At 44.2% G+C, this 17,466-nt stretch overlaps 1 protein-coding gene across 4 annotated transcripts in view; it reads left to right on the forward strand.

The window, feature by feature from the left end:
* The window catches only part of LOC116796521 (autism susceptibility gene 2 protein-like), a 402,708-nt gene that overhangs the window by 333,021 nt on the left and 52,221 nt on the right, over positions 1 to 17,466 (forward strand). For 2 of the 4 annotated variants that reach the window (XM_032707168.1, XM_032707171.1), the window contains exon 3: positions 10,948 to 11,049. In XM_032707168.1, coding sequence (XP_032563059.1) covers positions 10,948 to 11,049 — 102 coding nt within the window. Of the gene's footprint in view, positions 1 to 10,947; positions 11,050 to 13,617; positions 13,733 to 16,059; positions 16,099 to 17,466 lie in introns of those variants that run through there. The other 2 variants (XM_032707172.1, XM_032707170.1) reach the window with 2 other exon arrangements.

A 17,466-nucleotide genomic window follows, 5' to 3' on the forward strand; every position in this document is an offset into this window, starting at 1 on the left:
AGGACTCATTATTTCAATTAGCAAAACGTAGTCCAAGGTGAAAGCACAGTGCTGCAGTGTATTTTACATTATTTCTTAGGATGAGAGAGGAGGAGAGGTAAGCAAAAAGAAAAAAAAAATCCAATAATAATGTAGAGCAAAGCCAAACCCCAACAACAAGCTGGTATTGTTGGGAGTTTGAAGGCATTCTGAATTTTTCAGACCAGCTGCAGCTCATATTATGTTAGTTCAGGGGAAAAATTCAACAAGATCTAAGACATGAAGTCAAACTGTGGTTTAAGGATGTAATTTTTCAGCATTCTTTTTCCTGGTAGTTTCTAATCCAGATTTAAACAACTTAAACAATAGTTCCCACTTTTGCTTTCCTCCTGAGTTATTTGTGATGACTAAACTCATCTCCACATCAATGACAGCTGCTAATGAATTCAGATGCTTCATTCCCTTCCCTTCTGTGATGCTTCAGATAGATTTTCTTTGCCAGATACTTCAGCCCCCCTTTCCTGCTAACAAATTGGTACTGAGGTATATTGTTATGACTTTTGCTTCTATCATTCAAGCAAGAGGAAAATACAATATGTATAGACGAGAGTTATATGTCAGAATGCTTTTACTCCCACTCCCCCCCCCCCTTCCTTCACATTATTAAATTATAGAGAAATACTATCATAATAGCCTCTTGGCCAAGCCACTGAGAGCAGACTTATGGTTCCCTTGATAAATTGCAAAACATTATTAAGTTTTGCTCTCTGGACTGAGAGTATTGGCATAAAAGGACATCAACCCCAGTCAGTTTGGTCTTGATTGCTGCTTAATTGCTGCTTGTTTGTGTTAGAGATCATGTGGTTTGATTGATCTTGCCCGGCTTTTGTCATTATTGTTACAACTTCCTAGTTTTCTCCTTGTATAGAGACCACAGGATGACTTTCAAGTCTTGAATAATTTATCTGGCTGGGCAGTTAAACGGCTTAAAATAGTATTATAGTTTTAAGCCAATAGCTCAACCTTCAAATCATTATTTATGCAACCAAATTATTAAATATTTATTCTGGGCTTATATCGAACGCTGAAGTAACAGGGCTCCTTTATGTAAGCAGTGGAAAGCATCTCGAGGTCCAGCCATGAATACTGATATTTCCTCCTTCAGGACATTTATTTACCTCTGTAATGTGAGCTGAGTGTCACATCAGTGGTCTGCATTGAGGAAAAAAGGACAGGGGGCACCGTGACTTAATTCAAGTCACCCCGGTCTTTTTCAGGCTCCCTCACCTCTTTAGATATTCCCAAGAGGTCTCATCCCGTCTTGCATCTCACTTGCACATGAGGAGCAGCCATCCTGTGGACGTGAAGCCAGTGGAGCCCTACAGAAGATACCCTGGGGTTGTGTTTCCCCTCATTGAAGTAGATGGTTCTTCAGCTGGATTTGCAGAGCTGCAGTGCTCTTACAGTTTTTCAGTCTGGTCAGTTTGCTTTTTGTTCCATCATGTGATTCATTTTATCTTCTTACTTAAGTATTCTTCCAGGAAATTATACATTTCAAAGTCAACTAGAGGCCAAGCAAAATCCTCAGGGAGTTGGGTATCAGACACTCTGGGCTAAATGGGATAGTATTTCTATTCTCTCCCTTTTCCAGAGATTCAGGTTAAAAGTGATATTTGCCTTTGCTTTCCTACCTCTCCTGACCTTCTCTGTATAACAGAAACAAGAACTCCTGGCAGGTCCAGGGCTGAGATTGGGACAGAGTGCCTGAGGCTACAGGCTGGTCCCTGTGCCTGTCACCACCAAAACCAGAGCTGGTAAAGGTCTAACAAGGATCTGAAATAGTCTGTTCTTAGACAGAATGTTGGGATAAAACTGCCAAATTGGTTCTGCATTTTGAAATGAGCAAGGCTAAACGGGACCACAAAACAGTCCCTGGTGGAAAGTGTTGCAACCAGTGTGTGTGCACTGCTCCTTGTGGGGAATTCCCAGGGTGGGGGGACAGGCACTGGTAGTAAGAGATCATGACTATGCCCATAAAACTGAAAATCTGGTTTGAGGAAGTACAAAGCAGAAGCAAGAAGTGTAGATGGTGTAAACGGGCATCACTTGGCTGAATAACACACAGAACTTGTAGCATGTATGGATCACAAGGCAGATGGATGGATGGATGGATGGATGGATGGATGGATGGATGGATGGATGGATGGATGGATGGATATCCCTGTAGACAAGGATGGCACACCTGTGCTAGGCAGGAACAGCCACTAAGCAGCTGTGTTTCAGAGGTGGTTTTTAATGGTACAAAGACTAGTTTCCCTTAGACAGGACCTAGGGAGGGCCCTGGAAATCCAGGGTGGGATACAAACAAGCTCAGCAGTGGGACTGAGTAAATATTGGGAGGGGCAGATCGATCCCACCCTGATTGCTCTGCTCCATCCAGACCCTCGCTGCTCATCCTGCTCTGCTCGAGAGCTGTGCTGTGGAGGCAGCTTGGGCAGATTGATTGGTACAATGGAGAGCTTTGCAAGGTGTAATTTTAAAGGCCGTATTTCTCACTGTGCAACCATCAAAATGCAAAGGGTCAGAAGAAGCCTATATTTTTTTGCAATTCAGCTTTTGAAGTGTGCTGAAATACGCTCCATTTACTGCAATTGCCAACAGCTTGCTGTCTCGTACCGCTCCTGTCGGGAGCCGGGGAACAGAGCGAGGCTCTTACACTTTCTGTGGTGTATAATGTATGTATGATTCTGGGGGGTGATGAGTTTATGCCAAATTTATCTTTGATTTCTGTATAAACAGCACAGAGAAAAAAAAAATGATGGGCTGCATTCTCTGTGAAACTTAGATAAAATAGAGCTACAGAGTACCTTCTGTGTGCTGTGTATCTAAGGGTGCCCAAGCATATAATGAAGGAGAAGATGATCTGGAAATAAATGCCCGTTTCCTTATCCCCCACCCCCGCTTGGCAAGGATGCTATTTATTCTTAGCCTGTGTTGCTTCTGCTCTTGCTACTGCGAGCAGAACACGATCACTTGGTGTTTCTGTAATAACAATGCTAAATAGCCAAATTCTCCCCAGGAGCAGAGGGGGGTGTCTCTGTTATTTTCCATAGGATCTCCCCGATTTAAGGCAGTAAGGGATGAGTTCCTCTACTCCAGTGTATTGAGCAAGTGCAGCAGCAGACTCAGGATCAGCTCAGAGGCAGCAAGAAATGACCAGCAGTGCTTTAGAATAAGTAAGTTAAAGACACCCTTGTTCTGTATCATCAAGCTGATTAGGAAATTGTTTGTAGTTATTTGTTCGAGTTCTATTGGATTTAGATTTTTTTTTTTTTTTGGTCAACAGGAAATTGGAAAAACATACATGTGTGTTTGGATGATACTCTCAGGTACAGGGTGTGACTCTTGGGGATGGGCCTGTGCAGGGCTGAGGGTTGGACTTGATGATCCTTGTGGATCTCTTCAATCTCAGCACATTCTGTGACTCTCTGATTCTGTTTGTTCGTGATTTTTCATAAAAAGGGGTTTGGAACAGGAAAATTACTTTTTCTTCTCAGTAAAGGTAGGAAGGAAGCAAAAGATCTTGTCTTCATTGGTTTGCCTCACTTTTACCATACAGGTAAGAGAAATAAAGCTTCATATTCTGGTAGGGATGTGGGATCCCAGGATGATGGCAGGTAGGCCTGGATCCTCAGCAGCTGGCAATTTCTTGGGGTGTGTGCATTGATTGTCATAAGAATATATATCAAGACATACACAGAGAGCCTCTCCTAATGTTTTGTTGTATCTCTCAGGTAACAAGATTTTTTCTTCCCTGAGGTGAAAAACATCTTTGTATTAATAATGTTCAGAGTCCACACACGGTGTGAATTCTTTTTTCATATTTACTGCCTAAACTTGTGTATTGTAAATATTCTTCCTCCTCATTATTTTACCTCTGATTTGCTTTCTTTGTGCTGCTCTCCTGTTCAGCTGGTCAGGCAGGTGGTGTGGTGAGGAATGTGGCTTTGTTAGAAAGGCAGTGGAGAGGTGGAGAGGTCTTGCTCCAGACCCATGGCCTCTGTGTTGAACCACCTTTAATGCTTTAGGTGACAAGGAAGTGCTGTCTAAGTAGTATTTGTCTGACTTCTGTCAGTAGCATGAGTGATATAAATAGAAGCTTTGAAATGACAGCTGTTAATCATGATTGAAATCAGAAGTTACAAGCCTTGATTTATACTGTTGTTGTTTTTTCCTTGCTATGCAGTTCTCCTTTTATTTGTTTTCATACAGCCAGATTTGTTCCTGATCGCTGATAAAATATGTTTTCTTTGCAATCCAATACTCAGTTCTACATGAAATCTGCTGTTGCTCTTTTCTGACTGGTGGAAGACACTTCAGGGCTGTGTGTTTGCTTGGGCAGGGCAGGGAGTGGCCCCCTGGGCTGTGTTTGTGCAGTCCTGCCATGGTGGATGTCACTGCTGTGCCTGGGGGTCTGTGTGAGGTCCAGCAGATCCATACTGGGATAACTGGATCACACTGTGTTCAGCCAGGCCTTGTTCTCCTTACAGGCTGAGCTGGCCATTGCTCCTGGCCTTTGGAGCAGCCTGCAGTCATAAGCAAGTGCCTCATTTGCAGGTGCTTCTGCCCAGATCTGTGTGTGCAGCACTGAGGAAAAATGTGTCACTGCCAGGAGTGACAGAAGTTCTGATCTTCAGAGCCTGGCTGGAGTCTGGGCTGCTGGGAAAGCCCAGGGAGCCCAGAGAGCAACTGGAGGCAAGCCCTAAGGATCAGGTACAAATGACTCTGTACTGTGAAGGGCCGTTGCCCGGGTCAGGACAAACTCCTGTCATGGATTTGGGACTGGGCTGTAGCTGCTCGGGTGTTCAGGAGTTGGGAAGCTTTGCTGATGGCACATGAACGAGTCTGTTCACCACCTGATCTGAGCCTGGGAATATATTCACCCAGGTGGGACCTGGATCAGTTTGGGGCTGCCTTGCCCTTGCAAAAGCTGTGTAAATAGAGAATGACAGGCAGAACTGAAACTCTAAAATTCTCCTCCCCACGGCAGGTTTCTGCCACCTCTTGGGGAGCAGGTGTCCCCTTCCTCTAGGACTCTGGGAGAGGCTTAGGTTGCTGGCTGTGCTGTAACAGGGAGAAGTGTTAGTATTCATAACTTTAAAGTATAATGTAGCGAAATAATCCTTTAATTCCATATGGCGTGGAAACTCAGGCGCCTCGAAACTATACCATAGATTTACTGCTGCCAAATGGTATGGGGTTTTTAAATTAAAATATATTTTAAAATAAAAAAAGCTCAGGAGAGCCACATTAGGGTGTTTCTGACATGATATATAAGCTCTGTGAAAAAGGCTTTTGCTAAATTCTCGGTTTTTTATTTTGCTTTTTGTTACATGCTAACCAGGCACTGCTACTATGGAATTATCTAAAGTGGTTTAGGGTCCAGCACAGCAAACTGTGGTCCCGAGAGGATGATGCTCCCTGGGGTCTGGGGCTCAGCTGCCCTTTCATCCTCCCTTACACCTCTTAACATGATTGACTATCTCTCTCCTTCCTTCTTTTCCTTCCTGAGACAAAAGGCAACAGAGAGCCACGTTGTTATGGATTATCCTTAGGAGTGTTTTATGGCTCACGTCCCCATCTTTCATGTCACAGAAATGCCTGGCTAACATTGTAACTATGGCACTATTCCTGTAGATCTATCCTACTCCTAAGCCTTAATGTTTAGGTCTGTTTTACTCTTAAACGTTGAATGGCAGAAGGAGCGGAGCAGAGACCTGCTTTCCCTGGACACAGATGAGTATTCTGTTTGCACTTTCACTGTCACAAAATAAGGATGAGTGTTTCCCTGCTGCAAAATTAGTTCCACTAGATTCCAAGTCACCAGAAAATCCCTCTATGCCCTGAATGAAGATACTGTTAGTTCTTGCTATTACAGCACTTTCATACTGATGTTTTTGCATCTATTTTGGTTTATTCATAATCTTAGCAATTTCTGGATGGTTTCTGTGTGACCTTTAGGCCTGAGCTAGTCTGTCTTTCTTCATTTAATCGTTACTCTCAGTGTCCTACATCTTACATCTCTCTTCTCTGTGCTCTCTCTGTGCCCCTGTCACTCTCGGGTCCCTCTTGCCAGTCTCCAGCTCTGCCTCTATTCCACATTACTCTGCAGGGCAGCAGTGTTGCGTCTGAAGTTTTGTGACTCAGTCAAAGAGCAGCAAGCACTTCTCTCCAAACCACAGTGTGGTGAGTTTACTGTGGCTGAGGCCAAACTGCCCCCAGCCCCTCTCACACTCCCCTCCTCAGCAGGGCAGGGGAGGGAAGAAGAACAGCCTTGTGAGGTAAAGGCAGGGAGGTCATCCATGACAGTTATGGGCAAAACAGTCTTGACTTGGGGAAAAGAAATTTAATTTATTACCCATTAAAATAGATTTGGATAGTGAGAAAGACCAGTAAACTTGCAACACCACCCTCTGCCTCCCAGCTTGGCTTCATTCCCCCATCCCTGTGTGCCTCGAGCAGGGCAGAGGGATGGGGCTGTGGTTGGTCTGTGGCAGCTCCTCTCTGCCACTCCCATGGGTGACAATTCCTCGAGGAAAATGCATGAGCTTCCCAGGGGACACAGTTCCTGCAGGGAATGAACATGCCCTGCTGCCCTGAGGACTCCCTGTGGGCTGTGGGGATCCAGCCCCGCGGCACCTCCTCCCTCCCGGGGCCCGCTGTCACTGTTCCCCACACCCACTGTCACTGTTCCCCACACCCACTGTCACTGTTCCCCACACCCACTGTCACTTTTCCCCACACCCACTGTCACTTTTCCCCACACCCCTCACTGTTGTGGCACTTTTGCCTCTCGGTTCAGTGTCCCCAAGGCACGGCCACGGCGCTGAGGGGGGTGGGCTCTCAGACCTGTGTGGGCTGAGGGGACCCCTCACAGCGGCTCTGTATGACCTGTGTCTGGACAAAAGGGAGGAATGAGAACCCAGGGGGGTGGGCAGGGGGTTTTAGGGCTTTTTTCCTTTAATTCACCTTGGCAGCAGAGCCACTTCACCATTAGAAGCCATCCTTGCTGCTGCAGTGCCCCAGAGTGGTGAGGGGGATCATCCAGTCCCATAGTGTGGGAGAGGCTCCATCATCACCAACTGGGAGAACTCCCCTGATATAGAAAACCTCTAAATAGTCCAGTTTTGGGGAGCAGGGAAGAACTGTTGTTCCTCTCACTGTTTGGGGTGGCTGTAATGAAAAATCAGAAATAAAATTCAGCCCTCAGCCAGCAGCTGATTTTTTTTTTCCTTTTCCTTTCTTGTAATAGAAGTGTAGTTATGACTTTATCCATTTCTGCTTGACTTCTGGAATCCTCCAATAGATTTAATGGCACTACAAACTAATAGGTTCTGTAATACAATAAAAGATTTCAAAAAATGCCATGAATGACCAGAAACTCCTAGGAAAGTTTTGGAGCTGTGGGTATGCCCCAGGGTCCAGCCCTGCGCTGTCCAGCCTGGGCAAGTGCTCTTGAGGTCCTGATTGTCACTTTTTTTTACATGTACCCCATCTCTCTCACTTGGGGAGTCCCTGAGGCTGTGCATGTTCCCTGTGAGTCTGAGACAGTCTGAGTTTTTAGGTGTTTGTGCTTTCAGTTTAGAAAATGTCGGTATTTCCTCTTTGTGATATCCTTTAGGTGGATCCCTACATGGATAAATTCATTCCCACTGTACAGTGAAAGCGTAGAGTCAAACACACTTTTTGTAAAATCTTTTTCACTCCTTCCCTGGTGCAAATTAGAAGAGTAATGCTGTGGTAATGTGGGAAGTTCCTCAGTGAGACCTTCATAGAATCACAGAATATCCTGAGCTGGAAAGGACCCACAAAGATCATCCAATCCAACCCCTGGCCCTGCACAGGACACCCCAACAATCCCACTCTGTCCCTGAGAGTGTTGTCCAAACCCTCTCTGAGCTCTGGCAGCCTTGGGGCTGTGCCCACTGCCCTGGGGAGCCTGGGCAGTGCCCAACCAGCCTCTGGGGGAAGAACTTTTTGCTGAGATCCAACCTGAGCCTGCCCTGACACAGCTCCAGCCATTCCCTGGGGTCCTATTGCCATTCCTTGGGTACCTTGAGTGGACACCATGGGAATTCTGTGCTGTCTTTGCCTTTTGCTTTGGATACCCTGCCAGGAATGACACAGGAACAAGGGTTGTCCACGTTGCACTTCAAATTTCTTTCAAGGACAGTTCCATTTTTGAGGAGAAACTGATTTTAGGGCTCCTGTGCACTCCACAGTGATGCACCAGACTCATGCAGTGTAACTAAAGATCCAGCCTTTTATCTGTGGACCTTTTTAGCAGCACTGTGTTATTTCAGTGTTGTTTTATGCAGTTGAATCTGTGTGAATAGATGGAAATGACCCGTTGCCTGTCCACGTTAAGTGTTCTCATGTGCACTTGTGTGTAACTTAAGGTTCTTAAAAGAACACAACGGGCACATTTCCATGCTTTATTTTTTTAATTTAACACAGATTGATGGGTTTTGGAATAAAATGTAAACCCTCAACAGTTTGGCACATGGAGAAACTCAACTTGGAAAAAAAGAGAGGAAAATATGGGAAGCTTATAAATCTTGGACTTATTTCCAAGTTTGCTGTCTGGTCTATGCAGTTCACTTTGTTCCTGCAGAATTTAAGGCTCAGATATCTTGGTCATATTCTCTTACTCAGAGTAAATTGTGTCTAGAAAAATGACACCTGCTGGGTTTTTCTTCTCTTCTTTGTAACTAGCTGGAATTAATGATGTAGAAGAAGTATAGAACTGAGCTGTTATGATTAGTTAGCAAATAACTAATGTGTAAAAATTGTGTACAAAATAAGTTGAAGTTCTAAAAATAAAATCTGAGACTAGAAAAAAAGTTCCTAATGCCCCAGTTGCAATAAGAGTTTTTCCATCATTGAGCAGATGTTGACAAAAGACCAAGTCAAGGAAACTTGATTCATTTTCTCTGGTTGGTTAAATTGTAAACTTGAGACCATAAAATTACAGGACACAGAGGTCCTAGATAAGATCAGTGAGTTATATATGAAGTGTAAGACTTGAATTCGTTATCCTCCCCTCTGCCTCCAAAAAATGCTACCAAGATCTATTAGATCTGACTGATAAACCATTCCATTTGAAATAAAAATAATTTTACTGGAAAATGTTCTGGCTGAGCTGTGGAATATTTAGTTTATTTATTAAATTGTAAGTGTCTGACAAATAGCTCTAGTTCTTCTGTTACATTTTCTTTGAGCTGAGAGTAGGCCTGTGCCATTTTTTGCAGTTGTGTTCATGCATTGCAACTCAGCTGTGTGTTGGAACCTTTAGTTTCATATGCTTTATATCCTTTCTTTGATTTGACTGATAGAGAGCACCCAAAGGTGCCTTATAGAGTGAGGGGAATAAGGGATGAAGGAGAAGTGTCACACACACCCCAAAATTGCAGATACAGTTTGCTCTGGTAGTGAGAAAATGATGATGGATAAAGAGTGAGGATACTTTGTGTGGTCCTTCAGTGAACCTGGGGCAGGACAGCAGTGGCTGTGGGTGAGCACAGTGTACAGTGGGAATGTGCATCAGCACAAGTGTATTTTGCTTGCATGCACCATTAAAAGAGCATCTGTGTGAATTTTTGTGTGTGGAAATAGGAATGAGAGAAGAAAGAGGGGGGGAAAAGGTGATGGAGAGTGTTCACAGAGAAGGAACATTTGATCTCCAGTCCAATGGAGATGAATGAATGTCTACTCCTGTACAGTCTGAATAGAGCTTGCTATGATCATATGAGTAATTAGAATAACTTAGGAGAAGTTGTTTAGTGTTTGTGATATGAATATTACTGAGTGTAGTAGGTGTCTCATAAAATACCTCATTAGATACCTTGCCGAGTATTTTATCTGCATTTACCTCTGCTGCCAGTATTTATGTATGTGATTTTAGATCGAAATTTCTGAAAGGGACTTCTTGCCAGAATTGACCTCTAGAGTAACCAGTCTTCACAGGAGGTTAGTTCAAATGGAGCATCAAAAGGCTAGATGAAAATTTTAATATGTTCAAGCAAAATATGTGGAAAGATACATTAAACCAGATACATGCATTTTCAGCATTGAAGTGGATGTAGGTGATATATGTGTATATATGTGTATATGTATATACCCTTGCTGTATATGTGCTCGTGGACATGTGTAATGAATGTATATGGTAAATGCTTTTCTCAGTGCACTGCTGTGTCACATGTTGACCTGCACAGTCCACAGCATAAGAGAAAGCAGATGTGTTCTCAATTGTAATGAAAATACAGTTTGTAGGGGGGGGGTTGTACTTTTTATTTATTACAATGCCGGTAAAGTTCATTAAAGCTGGCTTGAAAGGCATAAGCAATTTGATACCTATTAAGTAGATCATGTTGTTTTATGAACATTGAGGTTAGTCAAGAATTGTTTATAATACCAAGCAATGTGGTTAGGGGGTAGTCCAGCCAAAAAAGGCTTCTATGGACTGATGACTTCTTCTTCCCCTGGGGAGGCTTCCATGGATCTCAGAATCCACATTACATTGTGCTGTAATGAGGGAGGGTTTGACTCTGTGCAGGCTGCAATGTGACGGTAACTTTAACAACTTTATCTATGGCAGAAATACCTTGAGAAGTCTAAAAGCTTCCCAAATGAAGGCCTTAAACTGTGATTTCCTTGGGACACGAGTGTTGCCCCTTCCTGCCTGCAGCCCCTGGACCTCACACCCTCTCTGTGGTGCACGAGATTCTGTGTTCATGGTCTCACTGAGGTCCTGCCCTGGCACAAGGTCACACGGTGACAGTGCTGAAAGCACCACATAGACACTGCCTCGTGTGCACCTGGGGCTGGGTTAAAGAAGAGCAGTGGACAAGGGCACTTGCCTGGACCAGGCTAAACTCTGTCTCTCTTTGTTTTCTCTCTCTCCTGCAGCTCAAGCCAGGTCAGAACAGCTGCCGGGACAGTGACAGCGAGAGCGCGAGCGGGGAGTCCAAGGGTTTCCATCGGAGCAGCTCCCGGGAAAGACTCAGTGACGTGAGTATGACTCCTCCAGCTGAACACTGCTCTGGGGAACCCTGCTGGGCTTTTCTGAGGGGCGTAAGTCATAACGGGAATTTAGTTTCTGGGATGGTTTGTTGCTAAAATCTCCTTCTTTTGGGGTTTCTGGAGAGGAAGACATAACTTAATTTCCTGCCCCAGTTCAGAAAACTTCTTAAAGTTTGATACAATGTCTTTCTGTGTGCAAATACTCATTACTTTTGAAACATTCGAAGGCCAGTTAATGAAGTAAAAATGTTCTGCATAGTTGAGAAGTGAGGTGGCCTCTTTTTACCCCAAGTGGGGAAGGAAAAGAATGTATTTCTTTGGGCTAAATACTGTCTTTATGAAAAGTATTAGAGTGTCTAGAGAGACTCAGCTAACTTATATATAATGAATTGATATAACATGGCCAACAATAGCATAAGCTCTGCCTTTATTGCTCTACCTAAACTGCTGTAGAAGTGCCTGAGATGGCAGCTCTGTGGAGAGTGTTTTTCTCCTGGAGAATGCTGGCCATTCACGGGGTGACACACACGAGTTATTCTGACAGAGGAATGACTACAGAAATCTCTCTGTTGCCGCAATCAGATTATTATTATTTATTATGTGTACCATCACAATCCTTGAGTGTTTTATTCATGGTTCTGTGTCCTCTGTGCTACATGCTTTACAACACAGAATATAAAGACAGCCCTGTCCCCAAAGAGTATCTAAACTGGGGATTTTGTAGGTCAGATCCTTGACTGGTAAAAGCATGGATGGCTACATTAGTCAGCCCAATTTGTATCAGCCAGCAATCTGGCCCTACTTTCAACTAACCCACATTTTGGAAATGGGGATTTTATCGATAGCATGTCCATGTAGATTTGGATGACAGATACCAGATGGTGTCCTCTATAGGCCAATCCAATAAAACTGAACTGAGCAGGCATTAAAAGAAATACCTTTGTAAAGGATACATTTCGTTGTGCAAATTTAAGCCTCGAGGCACACAGCTAGCAATTTTTGCTGAATTGTGCATATCACTGGAACAGATGCCTGATTTTTTCTTTTTCTGTGAAAGTGTGAAATCTGTAGTACTTTCTTTCCACATCCCTTTGTCACCTTATTGTAGAGGTCCATTTCTTCCCCAGAGCCAACCTTTATGGGTACAGTCAGCTAAACTCTTCAGAGCCTGCCCTTCAGAGCTGTCAGGTGAGGTCACTCTGGGGGCTCCTTGGAAGAGCAGATTGAAACCAGAGGAGATAGTGAGTAAATGTTCTGTACAGGTAGCAGTGGATGGCAGCCTGTCACCGTTGCCATCCTTTGCCTCTGAGCCCTGTGGCAGCTGAGAAGTCTCTGCAATGAACTCCACAATTACACAGCACCTTCCAGCAAAAAAATTTCACAGCTCCTTACACACATGGTTTTAATTTAGCCTTGTTGCTCCCTTGCAATGTACTGAGTGGAGAGCTCTGAGCCTTATTGAGCTTCCCAGCAGCTCACAGCACTGCAGTGCCAGACCTGGCAGTGAGAGCAGAGTCCTGCTTCCCCCTCCACCCATCAAATCCACTTTTTCTCTGATGTTTTTACAATACTTTTCCTTTGTCTTGGCACTGTGGCAAATTGAAAGGAAGTAGAGAGCAAATACAACTTCCCCAGTGCATCTGAGAGAGGACATAGGGATTCACAGGTTGCTCAAAAGGAACGTTATGTGAACATTTGAAAATGTTATACATAATTTATATTCTGCTTAATAAGGAAATTTCCTTTATGCTTTGATAATTCATTCCAATACAAGCATGTGTCTCTGGTCTGGTGTTACCAGTTCAGCTGAGATTTGAAAAAGATGCATGAGATAGTTTTCATCTTACCTGGGCCTGTGGTGGCCTTTCTCAGACTCCTTCAGTTGAGAGCAGCACATCCCATTCTCTCCCAAAGCAAACACCCCGTGTGTTGAAATGACAGGGCCTTACAAAGTGCCAGTGATACTTCCACTTTCACATGTGGGGGAGCCTGCCCTGAACTTGATCTTGAACACAAAGATGCTTCAAGAGCTTAATAAGGTTATTTTAAATAATATCTTTTGAAGAAGTCAGTTGTCTAATGATAATCACCAGTTACTGTCCAGGAAACGTGTCAGAAAACAGAGTAAGCTTTCTCTGAAGATTTGTTTCTGTTTTCACAACTATTTTCTCAGAAAAAAATACACAAAAAGTTGTACACCCAACAGAAGATACAACAAAAATATAAGACATGGCAGGCAGAGTAACCCTGAGGTCAGAAAGCAAATTTTGGCCATGAAATATAATGAATCTCCGCTAATGTAGCCTGACAGCATTGTAAGATTAAGCTCCTGTATGGAAATGTGGATAATGAATGAAGTGCACATACTGCAGGTAGATGATCATTTCCTGATCCCCAGTTGTAAGCAGGCTGGTGAAACAGCAGTGCTGGAGCTTCATGGGCCTTGATGTGGGGCCTAAGTGATGGTTCAGTGACAGATGCAGGATGAGGGAGGTGGGATAATGAATATGCAGTTGCAAACGGACACGTCAGTGCCTTCATTCTCTCTCCTGACAGGGATCTTTCAACTCTGCCTGTTGTAACTATACCTGCAGTCCTTGGATAAGACAGAGTGATGCAAAGTGTGTTTACAAGGAGTGACTCCTTTCCAGGCTAATGAGATCCAAGCCGGTAATTTGCAGCAATTGTGAGAGGTGGGCAGAAATGAAAAGAAGATAATTCAGTGAAAAGACCATGTTAAACAGGAGACTTTTCTCCTAATGAGGCTTGAGATACTCAGACAGTAGGAAGAGGAATATCCTCTGTTCTTGTCAGATGCAATGCAGTGAGACTGATTTCCATCAACTCCTTTCTTTGTCCTCATCTTGCACGTGTGTGCACAGGCACACACCCCTCTGTGAGAGAACATAATTAGCAGAGAATTTGACCTCTGCTAGATTAGGGATAATGATTGCTCGAATGCTCCAGTGCAGGCATGTGGCAGTGCCCTGATGCAGCTCCCTGTTTGAATTTCATAAACCCATGGCTGTCTGCCTTTCTCCCCTTTATAGGTTGGGGTTTTTCTGGAATGACAACTTGTTTTTTCTTTTATGGACGGAGGTAGCTCCAGGGGCCTAAAAGAGAAATTGGAGAGCTGCTCCTCCTTTATATATAGGGTGCTGTAGTCAGTTTAATCTCATCAAAATCTTGCCAGTAGTAGAATTCATTTTGTTGAGATCTTGCTTGGAGACAAGATGGCAGTGCTTTCTCTTTTGCTCAGCTTGGAGCTCAGTCAACTTGTTTTCCTTATCTTTCTGTACGTATTTATTTTTAATTGAGTCTTCCCTCTTTGGAATACTTTTTAGTCATGTTTCACAAAACAGCCAGGAGATTTACTTGAGGAAAACATGAGAATTACATCTAACCTGGATGGCGAATGCACTGAGTATTCAGGGGTTCAGCCACCTCTTTGCCGATCAAAAAATCGAAACACCTGATTCCTTTGGTGCACATTCCTAAATCCCTGATCTATCTGATCTCACCCTGCCTGCTGCTTCTGGTGTTGATTGCAGGGTTTCAGTGAGGGGATGAGTAGCAGAAGCCTCTCACATGTGGCCATGGGCTGGGAGGCAGCACATCATCCACTCTTGCTGCACAGCAGAAGCCTGGAGCGCCTGGACTCTGCTTGCTTTGCTGAACAAGGAATCACAAACCAGAAGAAACAGTTGGCACCTTTCTGTCTGGAATGTTTTTCCAATTCCTGAACAGGGAGTGGGACAGGAATCTTTCCATTTGGCCCCTACATGAAAGGTCTCATACTGGGCTCTCATCCAAGCTGATGCACTCTTCATGAGTGCTTCCCTTTTCCCAGTGCTTTGTGTGCTCCTACTGCCTTGTGGGCTTTGAGAGTAGGTCACAGTGAGGTATCACTGAGGGTGAAGTCCTGAAGTCCCCTGCCCATCAGGTCTGTTGCTCTTTGCTTCGTGAAGAAACGTGTCTACACCCCCAGCAGGTAAATCCTGTGGGCAGCTCACGGTTTCAGGCTCAAATATGGGATATTTCCAATTCTCTTGTCTCTCATTCCTCCCACCTGTACAGAGCCCAGAGAAAGACAAACTGAGGGACAGTCTTTGGGTTATGTGCTCTGAAATCCTCAGTGCTGTTCCTTCTCCAGAATGTCACCAGCAATCTTGGCTGTATCCGAAGTGGGATCACACAAGCAGAGCTCTGTGTGTGTTTGTGTGCGTGTGCCAGGAGCTGATCAGCTGCAGTGGCTGCTGCTTTGTGTGTGTGTGTTTGCGAGGGGGTGTATGTGTGTGTTTGTGTGTCTAAGGTTGGGTGCTTAAATGCTTTGTTGCATTATGTTAATTCCTCGGCAGTGCAATCAAATTCATGTCGTAATTAAAGCTGTCAGTTGGAAGGCAAGCCAATCGCCAAGAAAACACAGCATAACAAATGAAGTGAAATGATTCTGCGTGTAGCTATACAATGCTTCGCCAGGCATGAAATTAAATAAGTAATTTGATGTTGACATCAGAAATTGAAATGATACCCACTGTTCCTTCATTCAGTCAGACCTGCATAAACAATAGCCAGAACAAATATGTACAACACAGTCTTTCTCCCCACCCAGCTCCCCAAGTAATGCACAATATATATGCAAAATGGGTATAACTGTGCCTTCCAAGACCTCAAGGATGTAATTTTCTTTGGTACACAATAAACTAATGCTTACATGAGGGTTACTACATTTTTGCTTCTGGGCCAAAGTTCTTCTCTTTAAGAAAGGAAGGAAACAAAACAAAAAACAAAACAAAAAAAAACCCCAAAAAAACCCAACAAAAACAAACCCAGAATGAAAATAACAAAACCAAAACCATGTTAATTTTAAGCAAGTGTGTTTTGCTGATGGGCACCTAATGCAGGCTTCTGCTGGTGGTTGTGTGAATATCAAGTAGTATATCTAATGTCCTATTTTGCAAAGGGTTTCGGAAAGTGAAACCATTACCTCTATTATAGGCACACTTTATATAAGAGATGTAGAACCATCCAGTGCAGGATCACGACTCAGCATGGGCTTGTAAAGATGCTTGTGCAGTTGGTACCCAGGCTGGGCACTGGGTAGTGGGATCCTGTCGCTATTGGGAGTTATCCAGAAGGTGAGAAGTTGTCTCTTGCATAGCCCTCGCTTCAGCCTTCGTGCTCCGTCAACACACGGTTCACACACAGCTGACGTAGTCATCCATGCATGTGCAACACAGTCTTTTGTACTTCAATTAAAAAGAGTTTGCAAACTGTACTCTCCATATGCAGCATGCAATGTGTGAAGGGCTATATTTCCATCCAGCAAACTCAAATTCCCTGGAAATGCACAGTTGTTCAGTGAAAGTCATTTGACTGCTATGTTTCGACTGTCCTCCCATAGCCATTGCAACATTGCTTTTGAAGGAATGAAAATATTCAGTGGGAAATATTTTGTTTGCTTATTCTTTTTTTCTTCCATTTTATTGTTTTGTTTTGATACTTAATCCTTCCAAAACTTGGAATAGAAAGCAGACAAAAATTACACACAGATGCAGAAGGCAAACTTTGGAGCTTTCAGCCAGTGAAGTAAGTTTTAAAAATTGTTAGTGAAAGAGTGGGACTCGCTTGGCATCTGTACATAGCTGAAACAAAAGTGGTTATAATGATTGCACGTGTTGTACTTGTGGGCAGATCTCTCCAGCTTAAATTAAAAGAATGTAAATGGCATGAAGCAGAAAGCAGGATGAGTGAGGGGGAAGGCAGGCTTTGTGGTGTGCTTTGCCAGGAACGTGGATGTGTTTGATACTGGAGTGTGCTGCACTGCACTCACTGCCAGGGGCTGCAGAGCTGCAGCCTGGGGGCCACAGGCTCCCAAATCCAGGGCCTGTGGCCCACGGAGCGCACTTCCCATCTGGGAACAGTGGCCAGGCTGGGCAATGACCGGGGCTGTGGTGGTGACCAGGTTATTCCCAGCACAGAGAATGGTCACAGCAACACTGAGGAAAGCAGAGCACTTGTGCTGAGCCCTGGGGCCTCATGGCCACTTGTTCCCAGATCTGCAGTGCCCATTCTTGAGCAGAGGCACTGTCAGGGGCATTGCCACTGGGCCAGGTGGGCCTTGCTGTGGATGATGGTGGTAGAGAGAACTTGAGGCTCCAGAACAGCAGGAGTGGGGACAGGAGGACTTTGGAATTTATTTGTTTCTGTGGAGCATCCCTTGCAGGCTGATAACCAGACCTGTGCACTGCAGATCAGCTGTTGGAGTCCCCTGCAGAAGAGTCTCAGAACAGGGATGAAGAGATGCAAATTCTCAGTCTTTCCAGTGGTTTGCCCAGGCTGGTTGGGCCCCTCTGCAGTTCCTGGTTATCCCTGAGCTGTGGCATTACTGAAAATGAGCCTGTG

The sequence above is a fragment of the Chiroxiphia lanceolata genome, chromosome 20, assembly GCF_009829145.1.
Source record: "Chiroxiphia lanceolata isolate bChiLan1 chromosome 20, bChiLan1.pri, whole genome shotgun sequence".
In the NCBI taxonomy this organism is placed as follows: Eukaryota; Metazoa; Chordata; class Aves; order Passeriformes; family Pipridae; genus Chiroxiphia; species Chiroxiphia lanceolata.